Source organism: Varroa destructor, unplaced genomic scaffold, assembly GCF_002443255.2.
Source record: "Varroa destructor unplaced genomic scaffold, Vdes_3.0 BEIS01000001.1, whole genome shotgun sequence".
NCBI lineage: Eukaryota > Metazoa > Arthropoda > Arachnida > Mesostigmata > Varroidae > Varroa > Varroa destructor.
This window is the reverse complement of record NW_019211454.1, coordinates 24,803,788-24,827,826: the sequence shown is the minus strand read 5'-3', so window position 1 is coordinate 24,827,826 and position 24,039 is coordinate 24,803,788. Positions and strand designations below refer to the sequence as shown.

General features: G+C 41.5%; 1 protein-coding gene across 13 annotated transcripts in view; it reads left to right on the top strand.

Annotated features, from left to right (window-relative positions):
• LOC111242908 (uncharacterized) overlaps positions 1 to 24,039 on the top strand; it is a 36,072-nt gene that overhangs the window by 9,778 nt on the left and 2,255 nt on the right. For 2 of the 13 annotated variants that reach the window (XR_015326300.1, XR_002670202.2), the window contains exon 4: positions 19,521 to 20,111. The exons of 5 other annotated variants lie outside the window; for them this stretch is intronic. Coding sequence is in view for 1 of the 8 variants with exons in the window: in XM_086986898.1 (XP_086843024.1) it covers positions 21,917 to 22,133; positions 22,323 to 22,393 (288 nt within the window). In the remaining 7 variants the exon portion in view is untranslated. Of the gene's footprint in view, positions 1 to 5,793; positions 5,911 to 10,258; positions 10,643 to 17,365; positions 18,121 to 19,520; positions 20,112 to 21,246; positions 22,394 to 24,039 lie in introns of those variants that run through there. 6 more of the 13 variants (XR_015326303.1, XR_015326307.1, XM_086986898.1 and 3 more) reach the window with 6 other exon arrangements.

Here is a 24,039-nt window from a genome sequence, read left to right as displayed (position 1 = left end):
GCATGTAGCGGCAACATTGAATCGCCGCAACAGACGATCTTACCTGCCGGAATGACTTCTCAGTTAAGTTAGTGGTGTTAAATGAACAAAAGCTACACTCTATTTGCCCAGATTACTACTACCATCGCAATTGCCGTCTCCACGAATAGTTGCTCCCCTACTTCCTCTCTTCCCGTTTTTCCCTCAAAGTAAGACACCGGCGACAACCTGTAGAGGGCGCGCTCAGCGCATGCGCGTTACCTCCACCTTTCCCCCAGATGTGACGGCTTGTAGCGCGACAAGTAGGCCCCCTTGATCGCGTCGCGTGGTGGTAGCACCCATCCACTCGCACTGTTTCTTTTCCCGCTCCTGATCAAAACGATGAACTACGATGAAACAGGCTGCTATTACTTATCTGGCTGTTGTCCTTATACTTATCCAATTCTTTACATCCCCCCCCTCTCCCTCCCCGATTTCTTACTCCAGTACATTTACATAACCCCTGCTAGTTGATAAAGTATGTCAAGAGGGCTACGAACCGAATGATGCAATCGAAATGAATATTCATGCTCTTACGACCGATACTACCCTTATGCACTGCCCCAGACGGTTGACTCTACTAGCATCAAAAAAGGTGTGTCTATGCTCGACTTCGAGCCTAAATCATCTAAAGTCTAATAAGATAACGCGCTACCATAGCAAAAACAAAAAGAAAAAAAAGAGTATCTTACCTTGCTGTTAGGCAGCTTTATACATTACAATGCTAACTTCTAACGGCAATATTTTGTCTATGACATTAAGCACAGTACCCGCTCTGAGCGGAACTGATTAAATGTTCTTTTTCCACTTGCTTACGCTGTGGTATTCGCATATTATTTGAATAGTTCCCTGGGGAAAATTAATATTGATATTTTACCTCCAGTTTTCAGGTACACTGTTTTCAACCACATTACGGCTTCTCGATCAAAGTAGAACTTCTATGCCACAATGATTTTTTTAATATTTCACAGCTATTGATATAGATACTTCAAAGAATTTAAACCTGAAGTCAAACAGTTTCGAATGCGTTTATGCAATGATTGAAAGAAAAATAGCCACGTACATATCAGTTATGTTCTCTTCCTTCGTTTTCTCTGTCATTCAATGCTATATATAAGTATAATCATTCCTTGCCCATGGGGCTGCTGGCCTCTTGCTTCCAGAACGTCCGGCAAGATCTTCGGGTGCTTTTTCCTGCAGTCGTAGACTTTAATATCGTTTTGATGCCTATGTTAGGTAGGCTTGGTAGACAGTCGTTGACCTATAAGACGTTTGTCCTTTTTCACCAGTGTTCACAACCGGCTAAAGCCTTTTCACTCTACTGTTGATGAACAGATGTTGTCATTTAACCAGAGCCCATAAAGATTTGGAAAACGATTTTACCGTCTCTCCAATATATATTATATTTCACTTGTTGCTTGGGGTCACTGTCCTGCGGAAGCCCAACGATCGAGACACTTTTTTTATCGACTTGTTTCTTGCAGACAACTGGCTTGGTCTTAGTACAACTGCGGCCTTTAGCAGATGCTAAATAAGAAAAGATTTAAGTAGGTTTTGTCGTGAACAACTTCAGAGCGGTTCGAAGTACTGTCATAGTTGCTTCTCTCACCTGTATATGGAGTTCAGAAGCGCTAGAGGCTCTATCTACACATAAAAACAAATGTTTGGTTTAGTCTTTCCCGTAGTGATATACTCACAATAAGCGCTCAGTAATGTTGCAATATTCTGGGCAAAAAACAAAAGCATTGTATTTTTGCAGGATAGCAACTCCAGATAAAAAGCAGAACGAGCTTAGAAATGGTTCAAACAGTATACAGATATTGTGGGTACGTATATTATAGCAATTCAATTTTTTACCGTAAAAAGTATGTGTCTTATATAAAAACTTGAGCTATAGTAACCTCGGCTTTCAAGGCAAAGCCACCCTGTGACGTCACTGCTCCTATCCAACCTTTGTAGGGGCAAAAACTTGCCTGGCACAAAGTGGTTTAGGTAACTGGCAGCCTATTTATTTAAACAATAAATTGAGTTCATGTATTTCATGCCGGTGCTAGTGTAACCGATGATACAGGACGAACCGGAAGTTATCAATGAGCATTTTTTGTAATTTTTTGGTCGCGCTATATATTGTACTAGTAATAATCAATGTGACGCCAGCACATAGCATTTAGGGCTATAGAAAAATGCCAGAAAACCCGTTAGCACATTTACTAGACCAGCTATATACAAATAACGAAAAGGATGCTAAGAATTAGTCCATAAAATGTACATATTTGGAAGATTATAACCAAAGTGCTCTGATATAGCTTGTTAAGAATATTGTTATCCTTATTCTCACTTTGTTTATGAACATACATCATCGCTTGAATATATTTAAGACGAAAGAAAACATTAAATTACATTTAAAGTTATACATATAAGTTACATTTAAAGTTATACAGCCAGGTAAAGTTACAGTTTGGAACGTATCATAAAGGTTTTCCTCTTCTATTGTATCATAAATTTACACATTTGTGGTTATACAAGTAAAATTGTTTATTACGGTTACCTCAGTCATTTCTAGATACCATCTAAAGATCTCACTTGAATCGGTGTGATAAGTTGTATTCCTTAGAACCAAGTACATTTGCATTGCAATTAATGCAATCCAGAATGGAAATTACCCAAACCAACTTAAGTTAGACGTTCGCATAACAACTAATTTCATTACCGACAAACGTGGTGGTAATCCCTTAGACAATGTTTAGCAACAAGTGGATTAGAAGTCTGTACACCAAACTGCAACGGAATTTTCAGCGCGCCGCTTCCAGCGTGGACCTTACAGGACACAATGGTCAAACCCTATCCAGGACGTTTACTTCATATACGATAAGGTTGCTATCACTGAAAGGATTGTTCAAGAGTAGTTTACCAAGTATGAAGTCGTATCCGGGACTCAGAGGATACCGGTTATCTGAATCTTATGACGACCATCTGAAGGCACTCTTGAGCTGTACCTACATAACCGCCATCAACCACTTTTTCTCTTGGGATTGCAGAGCAACTGAGAGCTTAGGTACCTCATGAACTCTCGGAATCAAAAAATGAGATGATGGTTTAACGTTGCATAACTGCTGGTATTAAGCGTCATCAACAATTTTTGCACAGAATTGACACCGGTGATGAGAAATGGTGTCTGTAAGTAAAAGAAATCGAAATCAGCGGGTCCAGCAGAAAAACCTAAGCCAAAGGTCTAACCAGATTCTCGCCCAAAGGAAATGATGCTTTGGCGTTTGATAAAACAGTGAGGGCCTGGCTCATCAACAATTGCTACCTAGGAATCAACAAGTTGATCGGCGCGTTTATTTGCCCCGGTTGCATGGATTTAACGCGTGGCAAATGTCATCAAGGCGGTTTTTTTGAACTTGAAACGGAATGTTCCTGCTGTACCTTTAATATTTTCTGGATTTTTTACCGACGAATTTTCAACTGTTTCGTTCATTGGGACCTTAGCGGCTTTATTTTGGGTACGGATCATCGATCTAAAACGTGCTCGATAACGTTTTTTCGAGATAGGGAGAGAGACATTTAGAGATCTTTGCTGTTATAACAGTTAGTTGTGTGCTGATTTGAGCGTATTTGAAAATCGCGCTTGGCACAAATTTCGCATATCCAGAACGACTGCTTTAACATCTTTTGGAAATTTTAACTATTTATGCGACTTTATACTGTTGTCTATTGTGCGGGTCGCACGTTCCAGTGTCTGCATAATAATATTGCAATGTCTGCATGAATAAGAAATTGTCAAGGGGTAATTCTGAGGCAGCTGACGCTAACCAGATCCAGCCGCTGCATAACTATGCAAGACCACCAAAGGGCGAGAGTTTTGCAGGATCGTCAAGTACGTGCACACCATTACCTGAGCTCGAGTAGACTCCATAACTAGTAGATTCAGATGGACGTAGGGTTTCTGCAAAGCCTTCACTGAGATATAGAGCAAGTAAAATGACCGGTATAGCTTCACCACCTTAAATATATCTGATATGATCGCATTTCCGTAATGGACAAACATAGGCCGCAAGCTGACATTGAATCATCTCCGACGATATAATCTAGTAGTTAATTATGTCTCAGTGTGACGAGAAACTACCTGACCACGAAAAACCCCACCTAATCCGACTATGCAACGTCTCATAATGAACGATTTAAAAGGTACCTTGATTGTCTGTAATGTAAAATAAGAAATGAGATTTACGTGCTGCTATATAGACAGACCTAAAAGCGTTAAACAGGTTATTATCAAGTTATACGTGGCCACTTCCGGACTATTAAAGCACCCATAATAGATTAAGTTAAAATATAGGATTAGCGCATTTCGGGCATGCTCTAGATGCTGGTCGATCCGTCTATTATCCGTTTGTAAGCCAATAGAATAATCCACCTATTTAATAGAATGGTTACAGTTATAAGCTTATTGACAGATCTGCAGATATCATTCGAGTAGCATGTTCGTCGGACCTGGGGAATCTATTTTCAACGTACCCTTTACGGTGTTCCAACAGGCATATTGCTAAAACTTATAACCGAACCTTTGCTTAAGTAGCGTTTCAAAAGAACCATGTTGGCATAAGCCGTGAGCATTCACAGACCGAGCTGTATATCATTTATAGTATTGTTTTCTTCCACTAGTAGCTTGATGACCATTCGATCATTCTGTACATTTCCGGAACCTCAGGCTGACATTATCGTCTTCAATGGTTAATCTTCAATGATTGTTGCACTATTGTAAGCAATTTATCTAGAAAAATCATAACTTTCTGGAATACCTACCTTCTAGTGGATGAAATGCTTGAGTTGAACAGAACGACGAAACAGAACTACCTAAGTTACGAACCCAAAACCTTTCGTTTAAAAGTCTCTGAGCTTTGCGTTGATGTATAAGCCTCATTTATAAGATACCAAGTCTTACGTATAGGCATCTGCTATGGTATCGGAGCACGCGAGGCGAAGATGTCAGCGTCTTCTTATAGTAGCACTCACTAGATGTGCACCTGATTCTGTTTCCGATTCTAAACCGGTGCTTGCTTTAATAGTAATGCAAGTTCACAAGGGACATTCGAAAGCAGTTCGATATCTACCTTGTCAAAATAAAATCCCTAACGGGGATGTTTCAATCTATTCATGGCTGCGTTTCAGCCAGATTATGTACCACAATAAACTTAAGCTATAGATACAGCACTGATCACTTATCCAAGCTTAATTTCCCAGTGTCTGTTAGGCAGCTTTACCATCTCCTCATATGACAGAAAGCAAGTCGTTCATCAAGCCCTTGTTCTCTGTAATTCTTCGTTGTTCCAACAAGCGTGTACATCTCTTAATTTATCCTCCGGGTTGAGATATACAGTGATAAATTTTGCACACTTTGTACGCAAAAACAAACCGTCCGTACCTATCTCATTTGTATCTACAGCCCGATCTCTGCTTTCTTCTCGACGACCGTAAGATCATCCAGCTTCATCAGAAGGGTCCAAGCTGTTGTCCCGCGACTCTTGTAGGATTTCCAAAGCTACTCTGCGGCAGTAACTTAATTTCAAAGTCGTATATCTGTGAACATCGTAAAGGTGATGGGGAAAAACCCGCAGACTAGCCTCAATAGCTACTTATCTCCTCTCCAACATGTTTTACCTTTCACAGGCGCGACCTTGCTTGTGGGCGGGGACGTCTGAGAAAGCTTCTTCTGTCGGGGAACATTTGTTCTCATGTGTCACCGACTGTTCTTGTGTGTCCATCATGCAGGTCCCCCAGAGAGATTTTCATCGCCCCTGCCGGACTTCGTCTGATCCAGACAGCAGCAGCATCAGCAACAGGTTGGCAAGCATTCATCGTCGACGTGCGAACGATGAATGATTTTGTTAGGGGTTAGGCGCAGCAACTTCGTTGTACCTCTTTATCGCTCTCAGTACGACTATACGACGAGCCAGCCCTTGGTCCATAATCGTAGAATAGATTACGTCCATAACAGTATACGTAGCACATTTCATATACTCGTACAGCAGCACGTCTACTGCTGCAAATCAGGGGGTGATCTAACGTAGCAAAGTCAAACGAATATACGATGTCGAAGAGTTGCTAATATAGCCAATGCCCTTCACACAGGCAGGCAACTTTATGAGACAGTAAAAAATCAAAAATTCACAGTTTACAATAGTCTAAGAGAACAAATGGCTTCTCCCTGGATCTCAGAAATTTCGGGAACTATGAACCAGCTAGGTATCGCATTAATATCATGAAATGTTTATGACACAACAGATGTATGCTGCCTTCTATAGTGACAGAATCGACTTGAGACGCCGCATTAGCGAATATTGAATATCTTGGCAGGTTGATTTAAATGTTAATTAGCTTATTTCAAATGGACTCGATAAATGCCAAACTATAGGAGGATATGATCCTGTATTACCCAGATTAAACGTGTTTGAAAGAACATTGAAGGTGCTTTCAAAAAGCAACGCATTAAAAAAGGCTTGCGCGGTTTTTCTCGCTAAAATTCTTTTCTAAGCTAATTGAAAAGTAGAGCGACTGAGAAGGTCTGCTTCTTGAAGCGCTACGACCTAACGTAACTCTTTATGCGTTTTGATCTTAATAAATCGTTTGAAAGCCCCAAAGTTGGCTTTAAAAAGCTCGTCTAGCTTGGCCCAAAACTATAATCCCTAAAACAGCCGAAAATTTTGAGTGATTTCTGTTGCAGAATCAAAATGCTGTGATACGCGTTGGTGTGCCCTAGCTATCATAGTCCTGCTACTCTACGGTGCTGCAATAAGTCGGGTTTCAATAATGTAGTGCATATCGCACCCTTTGTTATATTGGCGTGGCGTATCATTCCACCTACTAGTTGAAGAAATAACTAGTTGGTATTTAGGTTAAAGAATCGACAATCAAAGCACTAAAGATCTGACTCCCCCACGTAGCCCCACAGCACATTTTAGAACGGAAGCAATAAATAAGTTTGAACGTAAAGGGCCACCATAAATGAAAAACAAGGATACGCTGATAGCCAAATGAACTAGATCCATCGAATTTAGAATTATCTCATTTGTACGCTCGCGTGATGAACGCGAGTAGATGTATTGCAAAAACTTCATGGTTTTACCTACGGTCATAATTTTTACGTGATAGAAGTTTACCTATTCCTAGAAGTAGTACTTTTAAAAATATTAGTTTTTATAATAATAATAATACACCGAAGATTTGAAACTATACTAAATAACCCAAATAAAATATTGTCATTAATAATCATCAGGCACATTGTCGACTGTCACTCTATATTTTTGATGTTTAAATCAAACTAGCCGGGTGGTACCTATTTGACTGTGGGCCTCTTTTTAGATGCGAAGATGCCATATGGAATAGTGACAAATCTTTTAGCATATTCTTCATTATGTTACAGTCAAAGAAGATTATTTAAAGTCGTGCTACGCCTAGGTGCCTTCCTCCATCTCTTTACTATACATAGGACTACGGATTCTCCTAAATGTGAAAACTTAGTCATATCTTATGTGATTCCAGGGCCGTTTCAAAAGATGATTCCGAAAACCCTTGACATTTTTGGTATATCTATGCAGCTTTTTTGAGTATGCAATACAACATGCTGCGTAAATATTAAATTTAGCAAGCGTATTTCTTGGTTAATTGAGCTGTAAAGGATGCACTCTATCAAACACTTCGAAAGGCACAAGGAAGGCGGACAGATGGTCGATACTTCACACCAAGGAAACCTACCTGACAGGTTAACAAGTTGGAGGCATCTAGGGGGACATTTTTCCCCGTAGTTGTTCTCCACAGGGGATGCACTGGATGGAGTCTAAGAGAAGCTAGCTGCCTATTCTGAGACATCAGCTTTATGAACAGACGCTACACAGCAGCAGCAGCCAACCGACGAGGAACCGACAGCTTGTCCCTTCTAACCATGCCACATCAAGACCTATGCTCTACCCCTTATCCTCTTTATACCAACTATCAAACGCCCAAAAACCTCACAACACCTTCGGAACGCATGCTGGCTAACGTAGTGCCTTTTCTTGCTATTTAGCTCTTTACTGGACAAGTCTGTTTATCCCTCAGCTTCTTGCTTCTAGCTCCCCAGCTGCTAGTGACAAATCATAATACACGCCGTTTCCATGGCATTCGGCTCTCATCTCTTGCGTTTCTGTGACCGCCGCAGTAAATGCGGCTAGCACTGTCTGCGCAGCAGCTCCATGATGCACCGCAAGCATCAGCTTTCCGAACTAGCAGTGAGTTCGATAGATCTGCTAAGACAGAGAGTGGTACCCGTGTCTCAAGCGACCCGATCAATCTGTGGTCGCTAGGGTTGAGTATGGATCTTTGGGGATCCTATGGAAGAACTACGATGCCCAATTGAATTCATATGGTGAGATATCGAAGCAGAAAGACGCAACATGGTATATAGGAAAATCGCGATGATCCCTGTCGAAAAACTTTGACGCTATGTGCCAACTCGATAAAGTACGGATAACGTTGCTAGTTGATGCGAAATCCGATAAAGCCGTTTGGAGTGTAGTTTACGAAGGTCCCTTCCGGTGTTCAAAAGTCATTAAGAGAGAACGACAAACACTGCTTTTGATGCTGACTATAGCTTACTAAGCGACTAGGGATAGCGGATATAATATATAATGAAAATGGTCAGATTATTAGAGTTATGATAGTAATCATACAGGGATCATACAAGGGAAGAACTCAGTCTATTCACCTTGGTAACAAATTTAATCTAATGGATAGTTAAAATATATGTTATGACGCTTAACCAAAATCGTGATTGACCCTAATATAACTTATTTTTTCAATATTTATATTTAGCTCAAAACTTTAAGGAGCTCTTAAAATGTGTGAGAGGAGCTACTTCGAGTTTATTCTAAGCAACGTCATCAGACTTCGATCTCAGCTCGAAAGAGACACACATATGGATAAGCATGGGTCTATTCTAACTGCTGGGGATCTAAGTAGACAACTAGGAAATATTAGGTGACTGAGCGATAATATACGAATAAATGTACGATATAGAATATCGATATGTTTTCGCTCTCTTTAGTTTTAGTATCACCGGTTCGCGCGACTGCGCAGGTCTTAAATATCTCCTTTTTTACCCTATAAACACTAAAGTAATTAAAAAAATTAGGAAAAAATACTTTTTACAAGCCTACACAGAAGACCAAATAATGGTGATATGATAAGCATCTTTTTTCATCTTTCCTTTTTATTGAAAAAGTATAGGAACCATCAAATGGAAAGCTGATGCATAATATGCTACCATATTTTAATATAGGACGCTAAAATCAGTTTCAGATTGTATCTAAATGAAGTGTAGGATCATGTTGTTCATTGTGATCGATTTGTGTAATAGACATTTTGAGATGACGTTTTAATTTTAACTCCAACGGTTAAAAGCTTAAATTGCTTTCGTTAATGACATACCTAGTTATAGCGTATTTCTGTGCCGTATGCTACCGTTGAACGCGATCACTGAAATAGTAGCTCAAGCCGAACTCTAAACTTTTGACAAAGTATATAGGAACCCGACCTTGACAAGCAGGACACACCTATCGGACCACTTCCTGACCACTCACTACGCTGTCCCGTATCTCACACACATCCAAGTCATGCCGCCATAATTTTCCACCATAGCATTATTGTGATGTACCTAACCTGTATCGCTGTTAGGGCCTATGCAACCCCTTCGATTGAGTTACTTTGAGTTCCCGAGAATACATTGTGGAGGCGAAGGCGGGACCACAGAAAATTTATACGAAGGTGACAGTGAATTGTTTGTAACATATTCGCGCCATATCTTGTCAGATTTCCGTTTCCGAGAAAACACTTTGATGATACTACTTGTGTCAGGACCCATCTTGGACGGTAACGCGTCAGTCAATTTTGCCCCGAACGCCTCTATTACCTCAATAGGCAGCCGTTGGTTCCGGCCAGCGTCGCAGCCACTATGACCGGTTGTGTGTACCTACCATTGTCAGACGAACACAGCAACAACCTCGGGAAGCTCGACGCATGCGTTTCTTTTTACTGTGGTTGACGCGTCCTCTAATTCTGCCTTATCCCTATCCCTCCTTCTCGTTTGCTTCCCTGTCCTGTTTCTTAGCTTTCCCCTGGTATTTTACCAGGAAGAAGCGGCTGACAGGGAAGGTCCATGAGTTAAGCTAGGTGGCTCATGGCAGTCGCCTTTTCCCTCAGCGCTTCTTCTTATCTGGTTGTCCTTTCTAAGGCAGCCGTCGACAACTACGTTTACATTGACTCTCGGGTGTCTCTTTGTCTTAGCCGTCTTTGGCACAACGTAGCTCGATGGCGCCCGCCGCCGCCGCTGCTGCTGCTGACGGCGCAATTGCTATGGCCATTGCGACTTCTGCGCCCGACCCAAAGAAACGGCTGCTGAAGGCGCTGTCGTGTTTCAGAGCAAACTTAATTAAATAGAGAAGAAGAGAAATACGGGCAAAGGACAAGAAAGGAAGTCGCGTAGAAAACGGAAAGCGGCGGCGAATGTTTCCCATGGTTCGCAAAAAGTGCAACTTTTGCTATAAACACATTCATCTCGGCCTGTCGGCCAGCGGTGGGCATCCAGGTGAGTTCGTTCGTCACAGCCTCGTGTAGATACTCATATACAGATGGTTATATGGAATGCGAAATGATTGACAGGACAATGTCAGCAGAAGAGAAACAAACGAACTTATCGCTAGTGCATATTGCCATTCTCTCGAACAATACTTAAGTATTTTACGCATTTTCTAAACTATGCTAATCATATCAGCACTAATTTCAATGTAGCATTAAAGAATTTCCTATGCTATAATCGCTAATTGGACAGCTAAACGTCAAATTGGAATCTGAACAAATGAACCCTGTCTTCTCTGGGTACATTCTTACTACTAAACAATTGACGTCACACTTTCCAAACGGATCTCCGTCGTTTCAAACGATCGTGCTAGAAACGTCCTCTAGAATTCTTTCTGTCGTATCTGCACAGGAAAAGCAGCAGGCGGCTGGTGGGGACGGCACTAAAGAGGGCAACGAAAGCAAAAAGGCTAAAAAGCAAAGGTCTGATATGGTATGGGCAGCAGGATAAACACTGCACCCAAGCCTGCGAAGCGTGAATATGCGTGAATACGTGACGAGACAACAGGACAGCGACGGGGATTCCGCTTTCCCTTCTCTTAGTTCCTATTCCCTATCTGCTTTACCCTTACACTGTTACCTTTAGCAGCAGCCATCAAGATTCGTTAGTGGGTCTCATCCGTTCCCATAGCTTTACACACGGTGATGCCAGCTGCCCAGCTGCTCGACTAGTAGTATAACAAGGTATACAAGCGAAGCGTGAGTATATAGGAAAGTTTGAAATATTAGCCGTCGGAGCATAGCGGCAACTTTGACGCTTAACTTAGACCGCAACGTGTTTCTCGTGCAGCCTAAAGGCAAGAGCGTCTACAAGCGAATTGCAGACAGAGGGCGCTACTTCCTACGTAATCGGGATGTGGCTTCTGCAAAGTGGGCAAAGTCATGAAGATTTTAAAGGGTGCCACTCGTGATAGCGCTAGTAAAACGAGCGTGGATTGACTCGAGTGAGAGCCTCCTGGAGCGGCGAGGCGAGGCGGAAAACCGATGAAACAAGCGGTTTGTAGCCGGTTGCTCCCCAGTGCTTGTCGGGTTATCCAGCGTCTACGCAAATTATCCCTTAGGCCGTCAGTAGGCTATCTTTTTCTCCTTCTTTTAGGGCAGAGCCCAGTTACCTTGCTATCTTCAACAATATCTCTGTGTAGACGGCAGCAGCGATTCGTACCCCTGGCTAACAATGGAGACAAACGCAATGTGTGACAGCTACCACCTGGACCAAGCTATTCTTAATATATTTGCTAATTTAAACCATTTCAAATCGGAATCCGCTACAAATGCCCATGAAATAGTACTTAAAATTGGCTTTAGTTATACGATAAGTAAATTCTATTACATTAATTAAAACATTATCGTCTTCAGATATAGTCAGCTTGGTCCTCAAGTATGTTTTGAGATAATCCCAATTAGCGCTTGGGTAGCCATCTTCGGAAACGTTAATCTTTTGAAGTTACACGCTGCGTATTGCATTTGGCAAGCCGGAGTGATAGGCGATTCAAGTATTATTGTATTGTTATTTGCGAGAACAAAGATGTAATATGACAACAATCGTTTACAGTCTGATGGTGCCATACAAAATACTACAGGGTGAGACCTAATGTGTACCTCTCTAAATGTGCAATTAAATTTAATTAGTTATACGAGCGATTCGTGACTCAAATGTGACAAGGTCAAGGATCAACGTCTCGTCTTGCTTTGTCCAACAGGCTTGTGTATAACCTGAAATGACAAACCGACTTTTCTTCATATCTCGTGCACTGTTATAGGGACTACGAAGATATGCGGTGCATATTCTGAGAAGACTTTTTTGCGGACTTGTGAACTTGAACCTAGAATGATGTGGACACTGCGTCAGGAACACGCTGTAATTTTGCGGGCAATAGCGTTTTGCAAATGCTGGTGAATGAAGCCTGTCGATATCCTCGAAGCAGGCAGAGTTCGTCACAGCAAATTAAGACTAAGAGGGATATTGTAGGGTGAAGAAGCTTGTGTGATTTGGATGGAGTAAAATGAGCAGGGGCAAGAGGTGGAAAAGGCCGTCGAGATTGACCGAGGCAGCACAGGCTTGTGCGATTCAAGACCTGAATCCCTAAGTTAGGACAGTCGTGAAGAAGAGGAAGAAAACTGTTCGAAAACAGAACAATCGCAAAGGAGTATAGGAACGGCGACCGACACAAAAAGGGCATACGAAACTGGCGGGCGGCGGAATAGTAAATGAACCATAGCGAGGCAGAAAAGGGCAACCACGCCTTTTCCACTTTAAATTACAATTATTAAGGGCTATGAGGCTGCAGCGCTATTCTCCTCCAATTTCAATTAAAAATTAGCTTTGCGCTGTTCATTTTAGTATCTGTTTGTGCACATAACGAGGTGTAGCTTGTGCGAATTCAGGTAACTACTTTATCAGTTTATCTAACAGCTTGTTCTAGCCTGCTGATTTCAAATTTGCGTCAAGCAATCCGTATTCCCGTAATGACGAAAGGTCCGTTTTTTTAGATGTGTGAATTCATCGATGCTGTCGTGTCTTTATGGTTTATGCCCCTGAAACTCTCGCACGGATATTTATTAAGCTGTGTCACGTTTTCCAGTCGGATACGTACTCGCGTATCGGCATAGACGGTGTAGCTTTGCAATATTTTAGCGAAATCTCAATAATAACGTTTGAGCGATTCAGTGCCGCTTCTAAACGTATGCAGTGTTACAATCATCGTTACGGACAAATTTGTGTAGGTTTCAATGAAATTTGTGCCGCAGAAAAAGTTTGGCGACACCGTTAGTAGTAAAACTATACTTGCCTAGTATCTACTGCGTATTTGTCTAGGGCAAGACAAAACGAAGCCCGGGCTTTTTGAATCGTTCAAAAAAATTTTAATACTTTGTTTAGAGCACTGGACGCCCGATCAGGTTTCTGTCGACTCTCGCCGTTCTGTAATCACACATGTATTTATCTGCGCATTGAGTAAACGCCCTTATTTGCATCACGTTTAACAACGTATGTCGTTTAAGCAAATTTTCGTGCCTATCAAACTTATTCATTCATTTACCATTTCCAACCAGCTACAATTTTGTCTATTTTAAACCGCTTTATGACACTATAAATTAAGAAATAAAATTAAGCTAAATTTTCTCTATTTTATGCTAGCAGTTCTTTAGACATTGTAATCCGTTTTCTGGGGCTGTGATACCCAACTGGTTTAACCAGCAACAAATTAACTCCCGATCACAGACTGGTCGTGACCAGCTTATCAATCAACCTACAAGTGCCGCAATGAGCAGACTAAGACTATCGTTTAACGAATAGCGCCCATGTTTTCGTATGAACTGGAAATTGTCACACAGCAGTTAGAGCAGGATCGAGTAAGGCGAAACCTAATTTTGCGCAATCAATTTTGATTTTTCGCACTCTGCATTAATCGCAGTTTTATTTCCTGGCCCCTAGAAAGCAGGCGTGTGCAGTTGTAGCAGCACGCAAGTGTCAAGATGTCAGTCGGGCGGGTTATGGCGGCAACGGGCCAAGGCTGAAGTGTGGCTGCCAATACCCAGCTTGTAAGTGGGCCAAACAGCGTGGGAGCGGCCAAGGGAGGGCACACACAGATTCAATTAGAAATCGCTCGGTTGCGGCTTGAAATCCCAGAGGATTTCACACGGTTTCTCTTCCGCCTTTTTTTTTTGACCCCCTGCTCCAACGCCGACGGCGGAAAGGCCTTTGAACCCCCCTCGTTGTCTCTCTGATTTCGGTGCGTGACGACTGGCCGTCGTCGTTCGCAGCTACCGCCTCACTCTGCGAGTTCGCCCTTCGCAAGGCAAAAAAAAAGCGTTACTGTGCCTCGGTAAACGAGTTAGTTGCATTTAGGCAGTAGCAGCAGGCGGAAGAGCAACAGTAACGTGCAAGGCAGGTTTAATTCAAACGAGGACGATGAACCTGAAGTAGCTGAGGCAGTCGTATTCCTTCTACTACTGCTACGCCTGCCGCCTCACCGCCAGATAGCAAACCCATTCTGCTCTGAGTGCGCGAGTAGTCAGTTCTTATTTTTTGCCTGTTCTGATTTCGTCTCAATTAGCAAGCTCTATCTACTGGCTAAATATCGAAACCTGCCCTGCATTGCAAAGAGGTCGTACATTTATCATCTTTATTCTTAAATAAATTAATAATGATAGCTATGAACTATGGTAACTGTACTAATATTAGAATGTTCGTAAATTTCACAGTTATGCATTAGCTTATCCGGAGCCCTGTGGCAAATTAGAAAAATTGACAAACTTAAAGTAAGTTAGTAGGCAAAATTTTGTAAATATTTACATTACGTGTTTGGCTATTTACGACTATAAGCTGGCTGGCTAGGTGCTATGAGGGAAGCTATATAGTGAGGAAAATGCTAACATAATTAGAGGGACAAACATTTGGAGGTTGGGGAACTACGAGGTTAAGCGAGTGCATCTAATGGCTTTCGTAATAATGCCCACGAAACTACTGAGCCGGAAGTTTTGAGAAACTACTAACAGAGAGTCGGCTAGGAAAGACGTTCCACGTGTCATCAGACAACGAGTGATACGTTTAGAGGCAAACATATAGATAAAATTAATTCTAGTATTTAGTTATGTTTCTCGAAGGTCAGAGCGTTGTGAAGTCTATCAAAGATCGGCGAAAACACTCGTGACTAGGTCTTGAACAAACCAATAATTCGCTGTTGGTTCGTTCAAGACCTAGACTTCAAAACAGAAATTCAGAGACTGCAAATCGCTAAACGGAAAGGGAATTCGTGCAGTTACAGAAGTTTTTCAGAAAAGCATGAGAACATGCGCAATAGACCTTTCACAGTTTAATACAGAATTCTTCGGAATACGTATTTTGAAATTGTAACGAAAATATTAAAAATGAAAGAGAAATTTAAATATGGGTTTCTCATAAGCTACGTCCTGAACAGATGAAACGCGCGTGTGCACTTCAGAGATAATTTACGGAACTATCAGTAAAGAACCCGTCCGAATTTTACCACCGAAATAGGCGAAACATGAGTTAACTGGGCCATCCACTAGCAGGGATCAACGAAGAGAATGAGAAAGTAGGTTTGGTGGCAACACCGAGCAGATTGGAGTGTAAACTTATCGTCATGTTCAAAACATTACGAGACCTTACACGAAAAGATAAACCGTCAACGCTACCAGATATCTTACATTTTTTAAGGGTCTCGTACGACGCAGCTTTCCACAGCATGCAACATAGTTTCTTGACGACAACACACAACCCCATTGCCATGCCTCGTTCAAGCCTGGATCGAAAAAGACAGACTTCAGCAATAGCTTTAGCCCTCATGTTTTTCAGAGTTAAATCCGTGTAATCTTGGGTGCTTTCATGTCTTGAAGAGAACGATAGGTGGGGCACATCTAACATATTGCAAAATGTCGTTGCTCTGCCTTAGACAACTTATACATTTTTTCTCATCGACTTGTCTTGCTGGGTGCTAGATGTAATGACTGTAACTTCTTTTTCTCAGGACAAACTTCGACCCGCTACGCATACAGGCAGCCAATATAATGTGCTTATTATTGGTCGTAACAGGAACTATTGTAGACATCGTCACAGAAGCTAGTATGTATTGAGGGTAGCAAGAATTATGGAGGGCCCGTGAAGAAAGCCTGAACCATACTGCTGCCGAGCTTATTTTTGCAATACATCACCAAAAATTAGATAGATGCATTCGAGGAGTTAGCTTTATACAAACCCTCAATTGTGGTGTGAATTTTTTCAACTCATGGGAAAAGACGATTATTTTAATGGAAAAATACTAGCCAGATAGGGTGATCGTCCGGTATCAAAAACAGCGGTCTTCTAAAGCATCACGACTTCGAGTTCACAATATTGCTTTTCGATTAGATTATAAGGGCAATATATTAAGGGTGGCTTCTGAAGACTTGAACATCTTTGAGTAGCCTCTTCCTCAGCCCGCCATACTGTTAAATGAGGAGCTAGGTTGGAGGTGATCAAGGTAGAAGAATGATTATATATATACATATAGATTGCATAGAACATGCATTGTGTAGAAAATATTTCTCCTGTCTGAGAAGATATCTCTAGAACGCACGAGTCTTACGATGGCGATGTTGTTAAAAGTAATGTGCACGCACATACACATATAGTAAGCACGAAGTTGGAAAGGAATCTATACAGGCAAGGTAGGGCAGCACTATATACAGATATATTGTAGAGGTTGTTCAAAACACGTTATAGGCAGGACATTTCAGAAGCAGGAAAGGCTGAGCACAAAGCAGAAACGGAGGCAAAGGAGCTGCTCTGTCTTCAAGCCGTGTTCATTGACAAGCCCTCGTTGGCGATTTCAACTGAAGGCTTCATAAGCCTCTTGCCGTAGCCTAAAAGCTCGTACAAGTCGGTCTTTCAACCGCCTCCTAAAGTATCCTACCGTTGAGCCCCTTTCTCGCCATCCCGCCGCTTATCCAAAAGCCAAGCTACACGTCACTCGCCAGGTATCAAATAGGTACTAGGTGAATTTTGCGCAAGACCTACTGTATTTTATATAAGAGGAGAACCAAGAACTTCTATTTTATGGCATACTACGCGTTCGCTATGCGCTAGAGTCAATTTCGGTATTGGCATATATCTAGCAAAGTTGTCGACTATGATTCTTTTCAACAATGCAAACAACTTCCTTTGCCTCTGCTAGCGGGAGTAGTGAAGCTCCTGCTGCTTCTGCATTCGGCGGCACGGAAGCGTATTCCTCGTTGTGTTCCTACAAACCGTATATGCCCTACTGATTGATACAGTTGGCACCGATGTAGCGGCTCACGGCAACTAGGGAGAGCACGCTGGCTGCCTGGCGAAAGAACAACAAAAGCTAAATTCTCTGCAATACGAAGGTCTGGTTAAACGAAATCGTCACCGCAGTGGCCAGGTGGCAGCACTTAGCTAGAAACTAGAAGCGCAGCATTCGTGGGTTATCTATGCGGACGCGTACAGCAGGTGACTAAGGCGGTGGGGGTAGTACTGCTACGACTAGACGAATCAAGTGCTGCAGGAAGCTGTGGGGTGTCGAATGAGTGGTGTGGAGGGTCGGCGAAAGAGAGGCGTAAGAACAGAAGAAAAAGAGCTAAAAAGCAATATACCACTCAGCGTGAGTCTCTTGATTCTCGAAAAGAAACCGGAAAGCGTACAACTGTACATATAAGACGACGCGGGTAAAACACTGGTGAACATTGTGTCTGCCGGACGGGGAATACTAAGGGCTGCCTGGGACACTTGCGTTGACGGAAGCCCATCCACTGTAGCGGGTTTAGTCTGAAAGCTGATAGACAGACTGACTAGCTAGCTTTCTGACTTTTCCTATCCAGTCTATGTATTGCCATGAACAACTGACGCTGCGAGTTAGTCGAGAGTTTCTTCCTCACAATCAAGTGTTATAGCTAATCTCCTGTTAGTAAGTGAGTATGTTGCAAAAAGATGTTTTGCCAATTCTATTTCTACTAAGTCAAGTACTAAAAATTAAGAATATCGTGTAACATAAACAAGAATAGGATAAAATCGAACACCATTATGAAGTATCTTAAGCTTGTCTCTTTAGTGATTTTTGACCAAAAATATTGTACGTGTGGATCTGTTATCCGTTACCAATAACACGGTCCAACTAATTGAATCTTAGTTCTGGTTATTTAGACAGTACATACTTCTTCTCAAACCTTGTGCCATGCACTTCAACTTACTTTACTACCGCATAATGCCAGATATATGTACGTACTTTCGAAAAATTTATATTAATGGTATATAATTTTAATCGAAACAATTTTTTTTATATAACATTGCATTTTGCATATATGTATAATTGAAAAATAACAAACCTACCTAGAACTTAAAAGTGGCAATGGGCGTCTAGTGCGTGTGATAACCGTAAACTAGTCTTGGTAAAAAAAAAAAGAGATGTTTTTCTTTTAAAAGCTATATAGGGTATTACCTAAATTTTAAAGTTTTTTTTTTTTAAATAACCTTTTGTTAAATTTTGTATGCGTTTTTCTTCTTAAGGCACATTACTAGGCGTGCATAAATCGCAAGCAACCGACTATTATTCCGACTGAAATTTTCTTGTGGAAATATTTGATTAGACCGTTTACAAATTATAGATATATTAAACAATCGTTTTATTGATAATGTGACATAAGATATTAAGTTTTCACTTTTCTGCATGATAGGCAGAACATAAACTGTCTCTAAAAGATGTTGACCCTAAGCTTAAAGCATTTTTGAAACTATTACACTATAAATCAGATGGATGTTTCGTCACGGTTGAGAACAAACGTTTATTTTGTGGCTCACATATGTCGGAATTCTGATCTAGCTTTCGACATTTTAGGAAGAAGATTAACAAGCTATACAAATGGTATCAGAAATTCACAGCAATCCCATGCAGTATATGACGGGTACAGACAGACATGCGCTGAAGTTCAATTGTATTGATTTGGCTTGTCGCAGAATCATACTTCTCAATTTAGAGGTTTATAAAATAACTGAAAGCTGTACTTGAGATAATCCTTCATGCTACAATTGATAAGCTCAATGTACGCTTCTCAAGCATAGGCTCCAGTACCGTGGCTTCCTTTGATACTTGAGCTGGCTTCCATGCGGATTTCCTGGCAGGCGAATTGCGCATCGTTGGGCTAGTTCCTAGTTTTAGGTGATTCGCGAAGGCACGAAAGCTAGCTAGAGCACTTTCTAAAAATAGAGGCCTTGACCCTTGTTTATCTATTAGCTAATGTAATCAATTTATCTTTTAGCACTGGTCACCGATGTCTTAATAAACGCGAGTATTTTCTTTTAATAAATATTGAAGGTAACCGTATTGGACCTGCCGACTACCGCTCTATATTCCTAATCGACTTTTGTTTAGGATCTTTGGGAGACCATTGACCGTTGCGGTGAACGTCTTGGAGCAGCTACCATTCATCTCATCCACTCAATTCTGCTTTCATTTCATTTCAATTAAACCTTCGTGGGCTCAACTTTTCCAAGGAGTCACCGATGCAGTTGAGAATTAGCAAGTCTATCTCTTTATATAGCAGTCTTTAATTGTTTATTTTACCAAGTCTCCCTTTATGCGTTAAAATGTCTAGGTTAAGCGTCGAACGTAGTGGTTCAGGCAACATCTTTCAGAACGAACATCGATGGGAGGAGCTCAGCATTCGAACATCTCCCGGGCTAACGCTTGATCCCGTGTTTATCGATTTTTATAAATGCCATTCAGCTAAAAAATCTAGACAATGGTAACTCGACAATGTTATTTAGCAGTTGCTTATAGGATGGCACTGCGATTAGCCAGACGCTACACAATTTCCGTATGAGGAGTCGGTTATCGGAGAACGACACTTGAAAATCAAAGTTTGGCATGTGTGATGATTCGAATAAAAAATCTCGAACGAATAAATCCAGCTTGCTCGATACATGTCTAAGGTTTTGATGGTTAGGTCGCTTTCCAAACGTTAGGTTTAAATTGGTAATACCTTTTGTTGTTCGTTAAACAGTAACATTATAGGCCTACTCCTATTCACCGTTTACCATCGGTCACTTCTCGTGCAGGACTCCTGCGTTTATCTCGTTGAGATAGCTTACGCGATGATTCATAAATGAAAAAAGAAAAAAAATTGTGTAACTACCAAAAAGTATCTGTAAAATCTTAGCGTAAATACCCTCCGTTTTCCGATGATATCGCTAATCTAAAATGCTGTGCTAACACGATTTCACTTTTACTATTCTTTTAATAAAGTTCTTATTAAGTTGCTAACAGACTGAGGAAACGTTTTACGGTAGGCTAACAGAAGCCTTGGCTGGCAAGGCCTAGTGAGTGGTGTACATAGGCAGGTAATAAGTTCGGCGCTCATAGACAAACGTCAGTGTTCATTGTAAATACGTCGCTCTCTTGTCTGCTATAGCTTTTTTACGAATTATTACTATTTTCAAAATAGACCTAAATTAAGGCACATTGATTTTAAACGATCTTTATCATATTAAGGAGTAAGTACCTAATGATACCGAAACGTTTGCATTGTAGCGGGAATTGGTCATTCTATATTTTTTGGTTCACGATGAGCACTTCGACGGCACGTGACTGTAACGTGTCTAGAAAGATGACTGTCGCTGACAATACTGCGAAAGACCCTGCGGTCGATATAATTTTTAGTACCGCTCTGCTATACCACCCTTTAACGTAAAGCCTTCTTAATAACCTTATAAATGAATGCCTTACTTTTACATGAATTGTCGTCTTGACAGAACGACCTTTATGAGAAAACTTTAAAAAGAAACACGAAGTGGTTAATTTAGTTCTATTAAAAGGTAGGTTTTTGCTAAAAGCGCAACGAAGTAGAGGTCTATTCTGGGATGATAGGTACTGATAGATTTACCTTGGAGAGATCTTATACAAATTAATTGACATTTCTCGTGAGGTTCATGTTTATTGTTGTGTAATTTGTAGGTACTTGTAAGGTTCCGCACAATGGCTTTTGTTAGCATTTCTATCCCGCATGTAGTGTTCGCGTGGAGAAGAGCCTTGGGCACTCACATAGCGAAAAATTCATTTATGTTATATTGATATTGTGACGTACGTAGCTTTACAGTTGTTTATGTATGTGACTGAATTATTGGACGACCAGACATTTGGAGTCATATAGATAAATCATCACACTGCCGTTCTTGAGGCTAATTCTCGTGACAGCTTATGTGCTTCAACTGGACAAGCGTATAAGCTAACACAGGCAAAGTTATATAACTAAAACCTTTCTTATATGTGGCTGCCTTCAACACTTTCATCAGTTTCCCCTTTATCATAACAGCGAAATATTCACTAATTATAGCATCTAGTTCTCTTGGTCTTCCTCGTTCAACCTTAACTGCATCGTAGCAACTGCATTGTATTTCGGCAACGCGGTGCATCGGCTACGCAAATAAGTCGTCCGTTTGCAGGAAGCTTCTCGGGAAGGGTTTCGGCGGCCTCTTATCTCAGTCCTTTCCTTTCCGTTACTTTCCTACTTAGGCTACCATACATCACTAGACAATTCGAAATTGAGACAAGACACTTTGCACTCTGTCCCGGCAGCTATTTGGCCCCACAGGAAACACCAGTACCACCCTTCTCTAACACAGATACTATCTACCGATGGAAAAGAAGGACCCTTCGCAGCGATACGCGCACCACCTGTGGAATCACATTTGTGTGGCATTACCTCTACCGCAATGACTATTAACAGACTAAAAAATCCCCATTCTCCGCTTCATTGTCTAGACTCCTACTATATCATACAGCTAACGCGCTGCATTATACCAGAAAGGCTGGTTGGCCATCTAGGAACACGAACGATACTCTACCTCGCCACCCCTTTTAAAAAATATAGGAGGATAAAGAAGAGAAGGACTCAGTCGAAAAGGACGATGGAGCCGGAGACAGTGGCAGGTTGGTAAAGGCGAACGCTAATGAAGAACTTCCCGTTCGGTGGGCGGGGTAGTGGAATCACCGAGAAGCAGACTCGACCGGAACAGAGTCGCGCGCTAGGCGTAAGCGAACAAATATGAGGATAGGTAGAAGCTAAGCAAGCGAACGAATCCTACTATACTACTCTAGTAATCATCTGTTTCATTTTAGAGAGGAACAACAACGCTCAGTCTTCAATGGATGGTTTACAGATCACCTACGTCGCCGTTCGCGCGCAACAGGTAACGGCCTTTGTCCTCGGCAATTACAGTTCTCCCATCGTCCTACCAAGAAAATCTGCTGCAACAAATTTTGTAGATCTACGCATGCAGCGGTAATGACGCGTCATAATATTTGAGTGCCATCGTCAATTAACCAAGGTTGTAACAAAAACCTTCCAAATACATCCGAAGTATCCGCAGTGAAAAATACGCGTATACTTCGATGTATTAGCTCTGTCGCTGTTTCTTGTAGGCTTGAAGAAGTTTTGAGAAATAGTGTATATATACTTTTACCTACATATTTAATTTTTTCTAGTGAAAATCTAGCAACAACTATGGTAATTTTACAGTGCGTTTGATCGCACGTATCAAAGCAATGTGATTCAAGCAAGCGACATGCGAGCTCTTCAATGTCGGCAGTTTTACAGCAGCAAGACATCGTGCCCGCGCTAATTCGATGAGAAGAATTAAATCTATAATTGTGTACTGTAGAATGGAACTTAGGTAGAATTCCAACAATCACTCAGTATTCCCACGGGTGGCTCTTACCACCAGTCGGCCGTTAACTATAATATTTATATGCAGATGGTCGTACGATTTCCATCATTCTTATACGTGTATCTATGGGTTAGCAAAAGGGCAAACTTAGGGTCGAAAAGCCGTGCGAGTTGTTGATTCTCATGAGAATGATCGCTGCGAAGACTCCCAGCGAGATAAACTTAAGCCTAAATTGCATTCGTTGGTCAGGAGTTTGCGGCAAAAGTAGGCGGGCGGATCTGTCCGTAGGTCGATTGGGATGCGGGCAAAAAGACAACAAGGAAGACGACACAAGGAAAAATTCACGGTGATTTGGGGTTCAGGTGTAAGGTGGGTTAGGTAAGTGGAAAGTGACAATAAGCGGATGAGCCACCGGAAACGTCGTTAGTGTTAGTATAGAAGGCGAAGCAGCTAGATGAAGATATCGGGCGTGGAAGGGAAAGTGGGAAACGTGAAGGGGATTAGATGAAGAAAGGTCGGGATGGAAAATTCTCTAATTGCAGATGTCCATTACGGAGCGGTAGAAGGAATGGGAAGTAATCTCGCTTAGCGGAGAGTGCCATAGTGCAAGCATACAGTTGTCGGTTGTATGATCCTAATATGGATAGCGAAAACTATGCAACGATTGTTGCACATAGAGGCGCCGTCTCCGTCGAGGGCCCCAGACTCATTGACCATATGGAGCATATCTAGGAAGCTCTTGAGGCCTAGATCATGGCAATTGTGTCCCTTTATGGATGGACAGTAGATTAATCTAAAAAACTATCACTTGTGTATGGTTAAATTATGTACGAATTTATTGTACTGGCCTAAGAAAGAAATATTTATACTTGCTTATTAGCCTGCTTGAGGCAGATCTGTTAGTTTCCATTCCGGCTGAAACAAACGTAGCTTAAAAGACTAGAGAACTTGCCATGGGATTACGCAACTATTTGAACATGTCCGCAAAGAAACGCAACGTCTTTTTGGCAACCTTGCGTGATGTATTCCAGGTGCTTTTCTTTTTCAAGTTCGTCAAGGCTGGGCGCCCTCTGAGAAACCTTGTTTTACATATTATGCGAAAATATGCATGCATTTTCCAGAAAAGTCGATTCGGATAGTGTAAGAAGGCCAAAAATTATATGAGAAAC